Below are 11,864 nucleotides of genomic sequence, written 5' to 3'. Positions count from 1 at the left end.
GGAGTTTCTGCCCATTTAACTACGACTGATGCTGGACATCACAGTCTCCATTTTACTTCAGTCCTAAAGGTGTTTGATGATGGCAGCTAAGACCTACCACACCAAAAATTATCCAGCCACACGTTAATGGACCTGGCTTTGTTCTTTTGGGAATAGTTATGTTGGAAGAGAAAAGGGTCTTTTCCAACCTCTTCCCATAGATTTGGAAGTGCAGAATTGTCAGAAATGTCTTTGTAAGCAGAAGCATTAAGATTTCCCTTCACTACTGCTAGGAGGTCCAGGCAAACCTCAAAAAACAACCGCATAGCTTTATTGAATTCAGTGAATAAGAGGTGTAGCCTAATACTTTTGTCCATGTAGCGTATCATGTGTTAGTTCCTTTGTCATACGTGCTTAAATGTCTATTCACTGTGTCTAAATGTCTATTCTGACAGTGGCTGTGCTGTGTTCTTATTCAAACTGGAAAAACTGAGTCCATATACTTTGCTGCCTACAAACGAAATGAACTACAAAAATATAAGCCAACAGATTATGATGTTACTGGAAGATTTTTAAAAGTTCTATTTGTCTATCTGTACTTTGTGCCTACCTGTCAGTCTCAAACTCTTGAAAAAGAGAACTTGATCTCAATGACAGAGCTTTTTTAAATAAAAGAATAAATAAATATTAAGGCTACATGTGTGTTTCTACATGAACCTATAGTTCTCCCAGCTGTGCCCACCTGATCGCACTCTCCTCATGGGCCAGAGGACATGTCTGCTAATGGCTGCTGCTGCTTCTTTGGAGCTCGGCAGGAAGTCTTCTCACCCTACCCAGGTGTGCCACCCACTGCCCATCTCCTACATTTAGCACACTCTCACTCCACATGGATGGAAATTTACCAAGACCAGTGGAGAGGAGAGGTGACTAACAACATCATTGGTGCTAGCGTAGGTGTTTAATTTGAATCCCCCTGCCTTTGAAAAGGAACTAAACACTAGGTGGCGATGATTAATCCAGAATGCTTTGCATGTTTGTCTGGTTCCAGGAGTTCACTCAGACTCTGGAGCACATTCAGATCTGTTCAGAGGTGTGGAAAACCCTGAAAGCATCAGGTGCATTTAGCAGCTACACTATTCAAACTAAAAGCAATTTTTATTTGCAAAGTGTAAACTATTTAAAACACAGAAAAGGAGAGTTGAACACAGTTATATGTTATTAAAAAGCTGACATAATTTTTTAAGTCTACTTCATGAAATTGAGCTATAAAAATGTATTCTCAATTTACAGGAAGCTTTCCAATGGACCCGACAGACTCTCTACTACTGCTGTATGAGTTTGAAGCTCGTGCTAAACTGAATGATCCCATAGTTGAGGCAATACTGGAGTCTGTGTTGGAGCTTGAAAGTGTTGAACCCAAAATGTTAGAGACCATGGCAGGTTAAAAAGACCCTCTATTATTAATCATGTCTGTGCTGAAATACCTAAAGAAACACATCAGTGTTTTCAGTATTCACTCTATGCTCAAATTGTCTTTCCTTTATGTAGCCTTGGCAATGGAGCCTCCAGCCTATTTCCCTCTGCTGTGCAAGAAGGCCTTGAGGGTTGCTCTCTTTCTGCACAAGAAACAACCACAGGCTGACCTGGCGCACTGCAGGCACAACCATCACTACCTTTAGCATTTCATTAATGAGCATTTTTTTTCTTTTTAGATTTTGAATGAATAGGTTATTGACTGTTTTTCTGTGTCCTCATCTTAGCAAGTGTGTTCACAGCCTTATCAAGCTGTCCCTCCCAAGTGGCGTGTCAGAGGTGGAGGCCCATGTGCTCGAGGAGGTGTGGAACTACTACGAGGAGGCCCTGTCTATCATTGCAGCCGCAGTGAGTCAGCACCAATCACACACCGACATCCCTCGGCTCCCACCTCCTGTTCCCTCCAACAGGAATGCTCCTGCTATATAATTCACCCCCTCTTTTCCACTCCATGCTTGCCTGCTGTTCTAGAAGCCTCTTTTTATCAATGGGCTATCAGCCGCACTCCAATTAGCAGATGCTTCCATTCACCACCCCTTCCTGCCAATTTGAATGTTAATGCGCTGTACAAGTTGTCACACTGCCGGTGAGCTACAGCTCTGAAAGAGACATGAAATTATTGAGACATTATGCAGCTTTAGAGGCAGAGCACATTTCCCCTTTCATATTGAGTTATTACTTGAAAGCTGTGGAATTCTTTGGATCAAAGTAAATGGACAAGATTAAAGTGTTGTGAAATATGAATGAACCGTCTCCACTGAGTTTGTTTCATGCTCTGTTTTTATGACTTACAAGCATAAGTAAATGTTAATATACAAATGGACAGGATTTGATGAAAGTTTACTTGGCATTTGCTGCCTCAACCCACTGAAAATGATTTGTACAAGACAGTAACCCAGGTGGCCTTTTGAACATCTTCCTGCTCTTCTCCGTAGCCGGACGACTTCCCAGAGATGGAGACCTTGTGGTTGCTGACTCAGGCTTGGAACACTGGGATTTTGCTGTACAGCTTGGCTCAATACCCCGAAGCTGAGAAGTGGTGTGGCCTGGCCATGAGCTTTGTCCGCCACCTGGGATCTCTACAGGAGAGCTATGAGACACAGGTAGAGGACTGGTGGAGAGAAGGAAGGGGATGAAACACTGGGTTGATAGTAGCTTAAATCATCCTGCTGCTTTGTTAAATACAGATTTTTGGCAGAATTAAATCTACATGTCATTGTACAACTCCAGGGTTGCTCATCAAAATACACCAATTATAGTTTTGAAGTTAGCTCAAGGAACTTCACCAGAGGTGATCCTTTAAGTATTGCAGCTTTGTCAAGAGAAAAGTATGGCAATAAAACACAGTCTCATAAGGTTAAACTGGGACACAGCAATGAAAGTAACTGCTCCATTGTACTGCTAGAGGTATAAAAAGCTTAGTTATACAGCTGTTATTTATGTACCCACAGATGTCTGGTCTCTACAGCAAAATCCTGGACAGATTGGACAAAGCAAAGAAAAATGTCAACATGAAAGAATAGACAAACAGGTATAGGTCAGCTGTCGGGAGCCTGGTGCACGCCTGTTCTTCGGGGAAACCTACCTACGTTTATTCAGTTCAGTTTTCAACACCCTAACGTTCTCAATGTTATGAGAAACATTTACCAGAAATTCCAGTTTGGTATGTTCTTTTAAATTATTTTAACTGTGGTGTATTTCTGGTAGACTAGTACATTCATTTCTGGTCTGATTCTTACCTGAACATTTGTTCTAAGCTCCTATCCATTTATACTTTTCCAACAGAAACTAAAAAAAAATAAATTAAATAAATCTACCACTGCAGTAGTTGTTTTTAAAGCCAATCTGTATCCCAAAGTAGAATAAAAGGCACATTAAAATCATATCTGAGTCACATATTTTATTTTCAAACAAATAAACTCTTGTCAAGTCCCAAAATAAAACCCAAACAAAAGTTGCAGGACTGTGTTCCCTCATGACTAGGACAGGGAAGACCATGAGGCCGAGTGTCCTGATAGGCTGTACTACCTGCAGTGACAGGAAGGAAACTACTGTACAATCAAAGGGTTCATGTTTGCAAGCACTTACTGCACAGATGTGCTATAACATAAACATATCATCACCCAAAAGTACAAACAAGAACCCTGTCCCCCCACCCAAAAAAATAAAAGTATATATGTCGTCATTTCTCTCATCAGAACAAAGACCCTCGTCAATTATACACACACAGAGGCATTCAGGTTCCATCTTATCACAACCTCAATGGAAAAGTGTAAAATGAAATCAAGTTCTTTGGGCTTTGACATGGCTGACTGAGGTATGAATACCACACACATTGTTAACAGTCAGCTGTATTTCAACTAAACGCCAGAGTGGACCAATTCTAAACCTCTAATAATGTACTGATCAATGCTCCTGCTTCCTGTGATATTGTGTAGGTTTCTGCCTGCATCACTTTATTTTACAATATATTGTTTTTTTAAAATCTATACACCCAGACACGTTCCACAAGAAATCACATGTAGACAGGCCCTACTTGAGGGAACTGAATTCCCAACTGACTAGTTAGTGTTCCAATAGGCATTTGAAGAGAAATACCAACAATACAGCACATTTGTATGGAAATTATATCTCAAGAGTAGCTCAAACTTTACTTACCTGACATTTGTGGTCTATAAAACATGTTTGTCCCAGTTTGATTCACACATGCATGAAGCACAGGTGAGGGGGATCTGCTGGGGGCTTATTTACATCGTACAGCTACCACACCCTTTGAAACAGTCTGCAAGCAGTTTATAAATGGCTCTGTTCCCTTCGGTAATTCCCTGAACTCTGGTTTTGACACAGGTAATGACAGCTGGTTTAGCAGTGGTGCCTGGCAGGTGGGCACACCTGTTCAGAAAATGCCTGCAGGTACAGGTGCTCTGTGGGTGGGAGAGAGCAAGGGACCCAGGGGTCTAGGTTAACACTTCTTGTTTGGGTTTGGCTCTCTGAGGAGAAAAAAGAAGTATATCCCTTTGCACTCTTCCCAAAAAAAAAAAAAAAAAAGCTGAGGAAGAAAGCAAAAGCGTTCACAGGGTCAAGGGCCACAGCACTCCTCCTTCAGACGTGCTCTCTCACATGCACACATTAACTTATAGTGCCAAGATATGCATGGAAGGATGGTGCAGGTCATTTCAATCCTGGTGACGCCACAAAGCAAACTCAAAGGTTACCAAACTGATGGCCTTGAACAAGCTCCCAGCCTTGCAGAAAAAAGACAGTACAGCCCGATTACACTGTCCACTTGGAAACAGCTTTAGCTAAGCAACAGTGCCTTTGAGTAGTTTGTTCACATTTGACAACTGTGCAATCGCCCAAACGTGGCTGTTCAGTCACGGGGAAATGGTATCTGTATGTTAAGATTCCTGAGCTGGCCAAGCTCACCCCCAGACGTGCCAAGAGCTCAACACAGTGCTTCAGCACCTGCCAACAATAGATTAAGAATTCATCGATTTATAGATGCACAAAGCGTAGGTTTTCTCAAACCCAACTTTAGTGTTTTTGGTTGGTGGACGGGGGAGGGGGATGGGGGGCAATCGAAAACAGGTTATAGTTACTCTAATATTTAGGACATCCAATACAATTATTGTCTTGTTCTACCCGTTTTAAGGCCACCATCATGGCGGCAGATACGACAGTACCGTGTGACCAATCAGAAGAGAATCCTCTGGGAAGGCAGAGAGTGTAATAGGGTGATCTGCTGCTCAACATGAGTTGGGAGGCTCTGGTTATCCAAATTGCAATCCATTGGCCAAATTCTTCTTTAATTATAAAGGAAGAGGGTTGAAATACAGGGGAGGGAAAGTGCCAACAGAGGCAATTTTTTTTCCTTCTTTTCTTAATCTATTGCACTCAAGTCAGGCCTCCTGACAGTTGGAGGTCACAAATAGGAAAGATTTTCCTCATTATTGTGTTCAGCCTCCCTCACAGACAACAGGTAGTCACAAAACAGAATTTGTATTTGATGTAAGGCAGTTTGGTGTTTTGCAGAGAGCCCAGTTACACTTCTCTACCCCCGTCCTTTACACAGAGCAGCTAAAAACCACAAGCAAAAAAAATCCCACAAGAAAAAACAAAAAAAAAAACAAAAACAAAACAAAAAAGGAACTAACAGCCCTCCAAATTGACAATTCTAGTGAAGTGTAAAATGTGTAGTTTTTAATATGTAGTAAAATCTCAGTAGGATTTCATCATTTATTTTGTGATTTCATAATATAAATGTAGAGATTCACAACGCACTTCTTCTTGATCTGCCTCCCAAGATGTCTTTATCAGCTGCAGCACAGACAACTGGCAGATGACCAAACAGCAAGCTGGTTTGTGATAAATAGATCAGTTTGTAGGCTCCTCTACTAATTTCCTCAGTCATTATAAACAAGAGAGATGACTCCTTGAACAGTACCATCAGCAGGGCTCGATTTATCCAGTCTTTTTTAGAAAAAAAAAGAAAAAACCCTTTATTGGTCTTCAACTTCTTGTCTTGCGTGTCTTTTATAATGTGATTTGATGAACATTTACAAAGTGTTCCAACTTGGTATGATTTGTCTCTGATCCCCTGAAACTTCTTTTTGAATCCCAACTCCTCTCCAGATTTCTGCAAAACCTTCTGATCTTCAGTCAGTCCCAGTTCACGAAAGGATGTATTCCTTTTCCCTTTTGTTTGCGGTTGTCAAATTCCTTTGGAATGGCATTTCCAGTCTTGAATGGATTTGTTGAGAAACTCATGCAGGGGTGTGCACAGTCACAGTAATGGTGATAAGACTTCTTTTTCATTTAGAGAGTAACATAATGATGACACTAAAACTTGATATGAAACATATCTGCAAAAAGGAGGTGAGGAGAGGGGCTATTTGGGCTTGGGTGGGGTCTCTGGGAGGCAGGAGGGGAGCTCTGTGCCGATGCAGAGAGGACGGCAGGAAGCTCAGAGTTTCTCTGAGGAGGGGATCCAGATGTAGGGCCCAGACTGCTCCTCAATGATTAGCTTGATTTTGTTGTAGATCTCCTCTAGTGAGTCACCCTGTACAATAGCTGAAGGCAAACACAAAGGGAGAGAGGTGTGTTATTTGGTTGCATCAGAACTAGAGTCCCCCTAAAACCCCAAAAAGTAACCTAATCAAGAAATTCTTCTGTTGATCAATCAATTCAGTTGTTTTATGAAGCCAAAAAGCCAAATCATAAACAAACACACACCATCAGGTCGTAAATAAAACTTAAAATCATGGATTGAGATTATTCACTGAGGTCATGGCTCAAGGGAGCTGGAGGGTCAATTTCCTTTAGACTTACATACAACCACAGAATTCACTGACTTTAGACTTCAATGACAATAAATAACCAGATCACTGAGAAAAAAAAAATCAAAACCTATATTCCAAATTGTAAGTACAAATATTTTTTGTTGGCAATGAGACTGACCTGTGAAATACTCCCCAAAGTCTTGCTCCAGTTTAACTGCCTTGTCAAAGACTTTATTGGCCTGCTCATATGTCTGCCTCTTATTCATCTCCCTGAAAGTGACAGTAGTTACGGTTAATACGACGGACACAGACCAGCTGTGATCTTGATGACAGTATGTACAAAAGCTTCGACTTACATTAGGGCTTCAATGGATTTTGGTTTGATAAAGATGGCAATCGGATAAAGTTGTGCTTGCTGCAGTCGTTTTATGGCATTCCCAGAAACATCCAGAATGCAGTGTTTCCCCTGTAGGCAAGTAGAGAATACTTTAAAATACTCATAGTGGTGAAAATTTTACACTTTCTGATTTAACAGGCCACCCAATCTGGTAACCCAAGCTCACAGAGAAATGCTCGATGCCTACCCTCTCAGCCACAGTTCTGACAGACAAGATGCTTGTCCCATAGAGGTTCTCGTTGAACTGGCCCGCTTCAATAAACTTATTATCCTGGATATCCTTCTCCATTTGCTCTCTCGAGCCCACAAAGTGGTAGTCCTGGCCGTCAATCTCGTTCTCTCGCCTAGGACGAGTTGTATCTGCAGAAGTGAATGGAACAAGTTTATTTTTGTTGCTGCTATTTTGTTTAGCGTACTGTGTAGAGGTGTCGAGTGTTGTCAACTCACGTGGTACACACGAGCCAAACTTGTGGGGGAACTCAGAGATGAGGTCATCATTTATTCTGTCCTTCATTGGGCCCAAAATTATCACAGGTCTTGTGTAGTGGACTGAATCAGAAACACAGAAGGCAAGTGAGGATAAATGTAAAAATCTACAGCACGACAGATTGTGGGGAAGCGATTTCACTTACTTTCCTGTCGAATGACTGGCTCATAGGAAAGAATTGTGTCCTCCTGACCCTCTGTAACAACAAAAATTAAAAAAAATATATGAAATTTTACATCCTGTCTGAAGGAATTACATAAAGCTGCCACAGCTGATAAAACTCCAAAATGAAATATTAGGTTGCAGATATAATTTCACACGTACATTTAAGGACATCTACCGTGTTATTCATCTATGTGGGCAGAGTAAAAGAAACCAGAGAGACCATGAGAAATTAAAGGTGACTCACTCGAACTACTTTCGCTGTCACTTGTGTTGGATGTCAGGCATTCTGCAAAAGCAAGAGAGTTTCAGATCATTTTACAAAACCATAACCACAGTGGCATTCAAGTCAATTCTCTTCCTATGGGTGAAATTTAGTTTCACCTGCCTCAAAGGACAAAAAGGGGAAAAAGAAAAGCACTCTGTTTCTCAGCAACTAGGCCACATAAGAAAAAGGGGAATAACGAAAGCAGAAGTTTGGTTTGGTGCAGCAGCCATGCTCTGGCAGTATTTGGGAAGTGGTTTTAGGTGCAAGCAATAGGAAATTAAGTGCTTCCTGTGTTAACATCCCAAATGACCCACAATCCCCAGGCCAGTGTTTCCTATTGCTAGATCTGTGCCGGTGGCAGCTGATTTCATAGCATAGAAAAGACTGAAAACATACGGCGCTACACTGTAGAGAGAAGGGAGGCAGGAGCTGGTTGACTTTGGGGAATAAAGCAACACCCTGCTCTGGTGATGTATTGTAGCTCTGCGTGACCTTGTATGACAAAACATGTAGAAAAATGTTGTGAGACATTCAAAATAAGTGTAATGTTCACCCAGCCTCTCTTGGGAATGCTTTTTATTTAAAATATATATCCACACTGTGAATCTGAGTAGATGTGCGAGTGTGTTTTTTTCTGTGAGCACACAGGTTTGTGTGTGTGTCACTCTAAATTTTTTTTCTTTTTTTGCATTCCCAGCTGGGCCTGCGGAGACAAAGCATTTTTCTCTGAGCTCAGGGGACAGCTGCTTGACACAGTACAACCACACACTTACTCAAACTCTTTGATCCATAAAAGTCATCGCTTAACCCTGGGAAGTCCTAGGTGTCCCGACAGGTGAGAGCAGAAACCAAGAGAAGAAAGCAGACAGGAAGAAGAAGAGGTTAGTGAGAGTTGGGGCAGGGAGAGAGAAAGAGAGAGAGGAGTGCTGTGTAGTGCTCGCCAGGCCCACTGACACACGGCGCTGTGGTACTCATTTCGCCTGAGCTCCACTTTGTTCATAGTAAGCCACGGCCTTTCAATTACACAAGCCCAATCCCATTAAAATGGGATTTTGACCTGTTAAGTGTAAAAGCTTCGGCCTGGTTAATGAGATTCTTCCTGTTGTGGGTCAGTGACTGACTGGGAAATTGATCAGGCCTTATATTCAAGGAGTAGCATCACAGCATTAGAAGGCGTGTGTGTTAATACAGCCGAGAACACACCCAGCTGGCAGCACACACAGTTAGAACACTCCTCCGGAGCCCACAGACAGACACACCAGAGAGAACCCCACATCTCCAGCTCAGTGGTGCTGGCTCGTGGCGTGTGGGGCATCTCTCTGGGACAGTGAGAAAGGGATGAGAGTGATGCCATCGCACAAACCATCCCTGGAGGTGAGCGGAAAGATGAAAGTTGAGAAACAGAATTGAAGCATGAAGGGGAAAGAGGATGAAAACAACACCCCTCCCCCACCACTACCACCGCACACCCCAATCACACAGCTGGTACTCACGTTCAGACTCCACCAACTCCTGCACAATATTCTCCTTGCTCTTGTAAAACGGGAACTTGCGTGAGAGGTTGAAGCTTTTTTTGCGCTTTACTTTGACTGGCTGCTATTTGATGTGTGGGTGAGAGAGGGGAGGAAGGGAGGGAGGGAGGGGGGTTCAATGAGAGGGTGAAAACAAAAACAGAATGGGTTTCAATGAAGGTACTTCAACACCCATGCAAAATCAAACAAAAACAAATGAAATGTAAACAAACAATTCACATTAAATAATGAAAATGAAAGGCAGGTAATGGGTGGATATGAATGGCACATCAATGTGAAGGAAACAAGCATGCGTTTACCAAATTAAACATCTTCAATAAATTTAATCCTTGTACCACAGAAAATAATACAGACCAAAATTAAAGCTGATTTATGCTTCTGCAAATTACATCTGAGAGATTGTCGTCTGACAGACGTGCAGACATTTTGCAAGTGCACATTTCTTAATATCACTGAGTGCACGAGCTGTGGAGGTTGCGGAAATCTCTTCCTCTTCGCGGAGCCTCTGGGTAATCTATATAGTAATTCGAGAGCTTTTTGTGCTTGCTTCAGTGAGCAGGTGCTGGTCCCTTTCCCACACTCAGGGGGGAAGTAGGCCATCTCCCTGGGAGCCCAGCAGCAGCTCTGAAGACAGCCGCTCTGGCACCAGGGCAGGGAGCAGCTGGCCCTCTACACTTACCCTGTTAGACTCAATCATGCCTGTCCTGGCGTGGAACTTGACTGTTTTTAACCTGGCCCGCTCCTTCTTCTCCACTCTAGGGAAAGAAAGAGAAATATATCAAGTTCAGGCCGGGCATGAATAGGAGTAATCACATTAGCCTCGTCTGGCATTCGTACACCGCTGCAAATGAAGAGGAGTGATACCTTTTCTTGCTTGGAATGACCCCAATCTGCTCACTCTCTCCGTGAGGTGTGACAAGCCTCGCCTGCCACCACTCATCATCAGAAGCGTTTATGACATGAAGGATATCCCCATAAGAGAAGCTCAGGCCTTGGCTGGGCAGACAGCTGTCCCTCGTTCGATCGTAGTCAAACAAAGCTCTGCAAAAACAAAGCCTTTGGTTACGCTCTTTCATCTTGTATCTCTGATCAAATTACTGTACCGAGCATTCGAAGTTGGCACAAAATGACAGTTCTGACTCTGCAGCATTACATAATTGCTCTTTGTTACTTTGTCTATTACTTCACATTGCTTGCATGTGGGCTGCGATTTGACAACATTTTAAATATTTGGTATTTAGAAACGCTTTAGCTGATACACAGTACTGTGCAAAAGTTTTAGGCAGGTGAGGAAAAAATGCTGTAAACAAAGAATGGTTTCAGAAATATAAATGATTGTTTATTGGCTCTAAATGTATTCTGCAGCAGGACAACGACCCCAAGCATGCAGTCAAAGTCATTAAGATGATCACAACATCATCGAGTGTTTCTGGGATTACATGAAGAAACAGAAGGACGTGAGGAAGCCTACACCTACAGAAGATCTGTGCTTAGTTCTCCAAAATGTTTGGAACAACCACCAGTCGAGTTCCTTCAAAAACCGTGTGCAAGTGTACCTAGAAGAATTGACGCTGTTTTGAAAGCAAAGGGCGGTCACAGCAAATATTGATTTGATTTCGATTTCTCTTTTGTTCATTCACTGCATTTTGTTGATTGATGAAAATAAATGATTAACACTTCCATTTTTGAAAGCATTCTTTGTTTTTTCTCACCTGCCTAAAACGTTTACACAGTCCTGCAGTCAGAGATGCCACTCATATTTAGTGACAAAGCCATATACAGTCACACTTGAATCCAACTCATTTATACATTCAACAATCAATTTTTTTTAAAAATGCAACAGAAAGCAACTTCAGACATTTACTAAGGCATGCCATTCATTTTCATTTGCCGTTGCCGCATACTTTCCACTTCAATAGACCACGTTTACAGTCCAGGTGCGTCACTAGCTTGTCTGACAGGTCAAGCCACAGCTACAACTGAATCTAAAACTACCTGCTTTACAGGTTTAAACTTCCCTTGACCCATAAGCCTATATCTACAGGCTACGCCATACTCTAGTGGACAGACAGACTGAGCTCAACATGCATTTTTCTCCTCTGTTCTAAAGACTTGGGCCAGTCTGCTCCTGCCAACTGAAACTGGGAACGTCAATACATAAAGACTACTGGTGAAACTGTCATGGTGCAATATAGCTTATCTCTTTGTGTGCTTACCAGGGAATCGA

The 11,864-nt window shown here is 42.2% G+C and overlaps 2 protein-coding genes across 16 annotated transcripts in view; one reads left to right on the top strand and one right to left on the bottom strand.

Moving 5' to 3' along the window:
* The window catches only part of tex11 (testis expressed 11), an 11,874-nt gene extending 8,546 nt beyond the window's left edge, over positions 1 to 3,328 (top strand). For both annotated transcript variants that reach the window (XM_005723010.1, XM_005723011.1), the window contains exons 23-29: positions 703 to 816; positions 1,028 to 1,094; positions 1,270 to 1,419; positions 1,528 to 1,636; positions 1,740 to 1,860; positions 2,448 to 2,615; positions 2,964 to 3,328. In XM_005723010.1, the coding sequence (XP_005723067.1) occupies positions 703 to 816; positions 1,028 to 1,094; positions 1,270 to 1,419; positions 1,528 to 1,636; positions 1,740 to 1,860; positions 2,448 to 2,615; positions 2,964 to 3,035 (801 nt within the window). In that variant the 3' untranslated portion in view covers positions 3,036 to 3,328. The remainder of the gene's footprint in view (positions 1 to 702; positions 817 to 1,027; positions 1,095 to 1,269; positions 1,420 to 1,527; positions 1,637 to 1,739; positions 1,861 to 2,447; positions 2,616 to 2,963) is intronic.
* Positions 3,329 to 5,052: 1,724 nt separating this feature from the next.
* dlg3 (discs, large homolog 3 (Drosophila)) overlaps positions 5,053 to 11,864 on the bottom strand; it is a 79,188-nt gene continuing 72,376 nt past the window's right edge. For 4 of the 14 annotated variants that reach the window (XM_013908146.1, XM_013908137.1, XM_013908142.1 and 1 more), the window contains 9 exons: positions 10,502 to 10,678; positions 10,317 to 10,392; positions 9,599 to 9,701; positions 8,085 to 8,126; positions 7,821 to 7,871; positions 7,376 to 7,737; positions 7,148 to 7,257; positions 6,970 to 7,061; positions 5,053 to 6,582 (listed from right to left, as the gene is read on the bottom strand). In XM_013908146.1, coding sequence (XP_013763600.1) covers positions 6,476 to 6,582; positions 6,970 to 7,061; positions 7,148 to 7,257; positions 7,376 to 7,737; positions 7,821 to 7,871; positions 8,085 to 8,126; positions 9,599 to 9,701; positions 10,317 to 10,392; positions 10,502 to 10,678 — 1,120 coding nt within the window. In that variant the 3' untranslated portion in view covers positions 5,053 to 6,475. Of the gene's footprint in view, positions 6,583 to 6,969; positions 7,062 to 7,147; positions 7,258 to 7,375; positions 7,738 to 7,820; positions 7,872 to 8,084; positions 8,127 to 8,878; positions 8,925 to 9,598; positions 9,702 to 10,316; positions 10,393 to 10,501; positions 10,679 to 11,864 lie in introns of all 14 variants that reach the window. The other 10 variants (XM_005723005.2, XM_005723006.2, XM_013908163.1 and 7 more) reach the window with 5 other exon arrangements.

The sequence above is a fragment of the Pundamilia nyererei genome, unplaced genomic scaffold (genome assembly GCF_000239375.1).
Source record: "Pundamilia nyererei isolate P.nyererei 1_Seehausen unplaced genomic scaffold, PunNye1.0 scaffold00008, whole genome shotgun sequence".
Classification (NCBI taxonomy): Eukaryota; Metazoa; Chordata; class Actinopteri; order Cichliformes; family Cichlidae; genus Pundamilia; species Pundamilia nyererei.
This window is presented reverse-complemented; position numbering and strand designations above follow the sequence as displayed.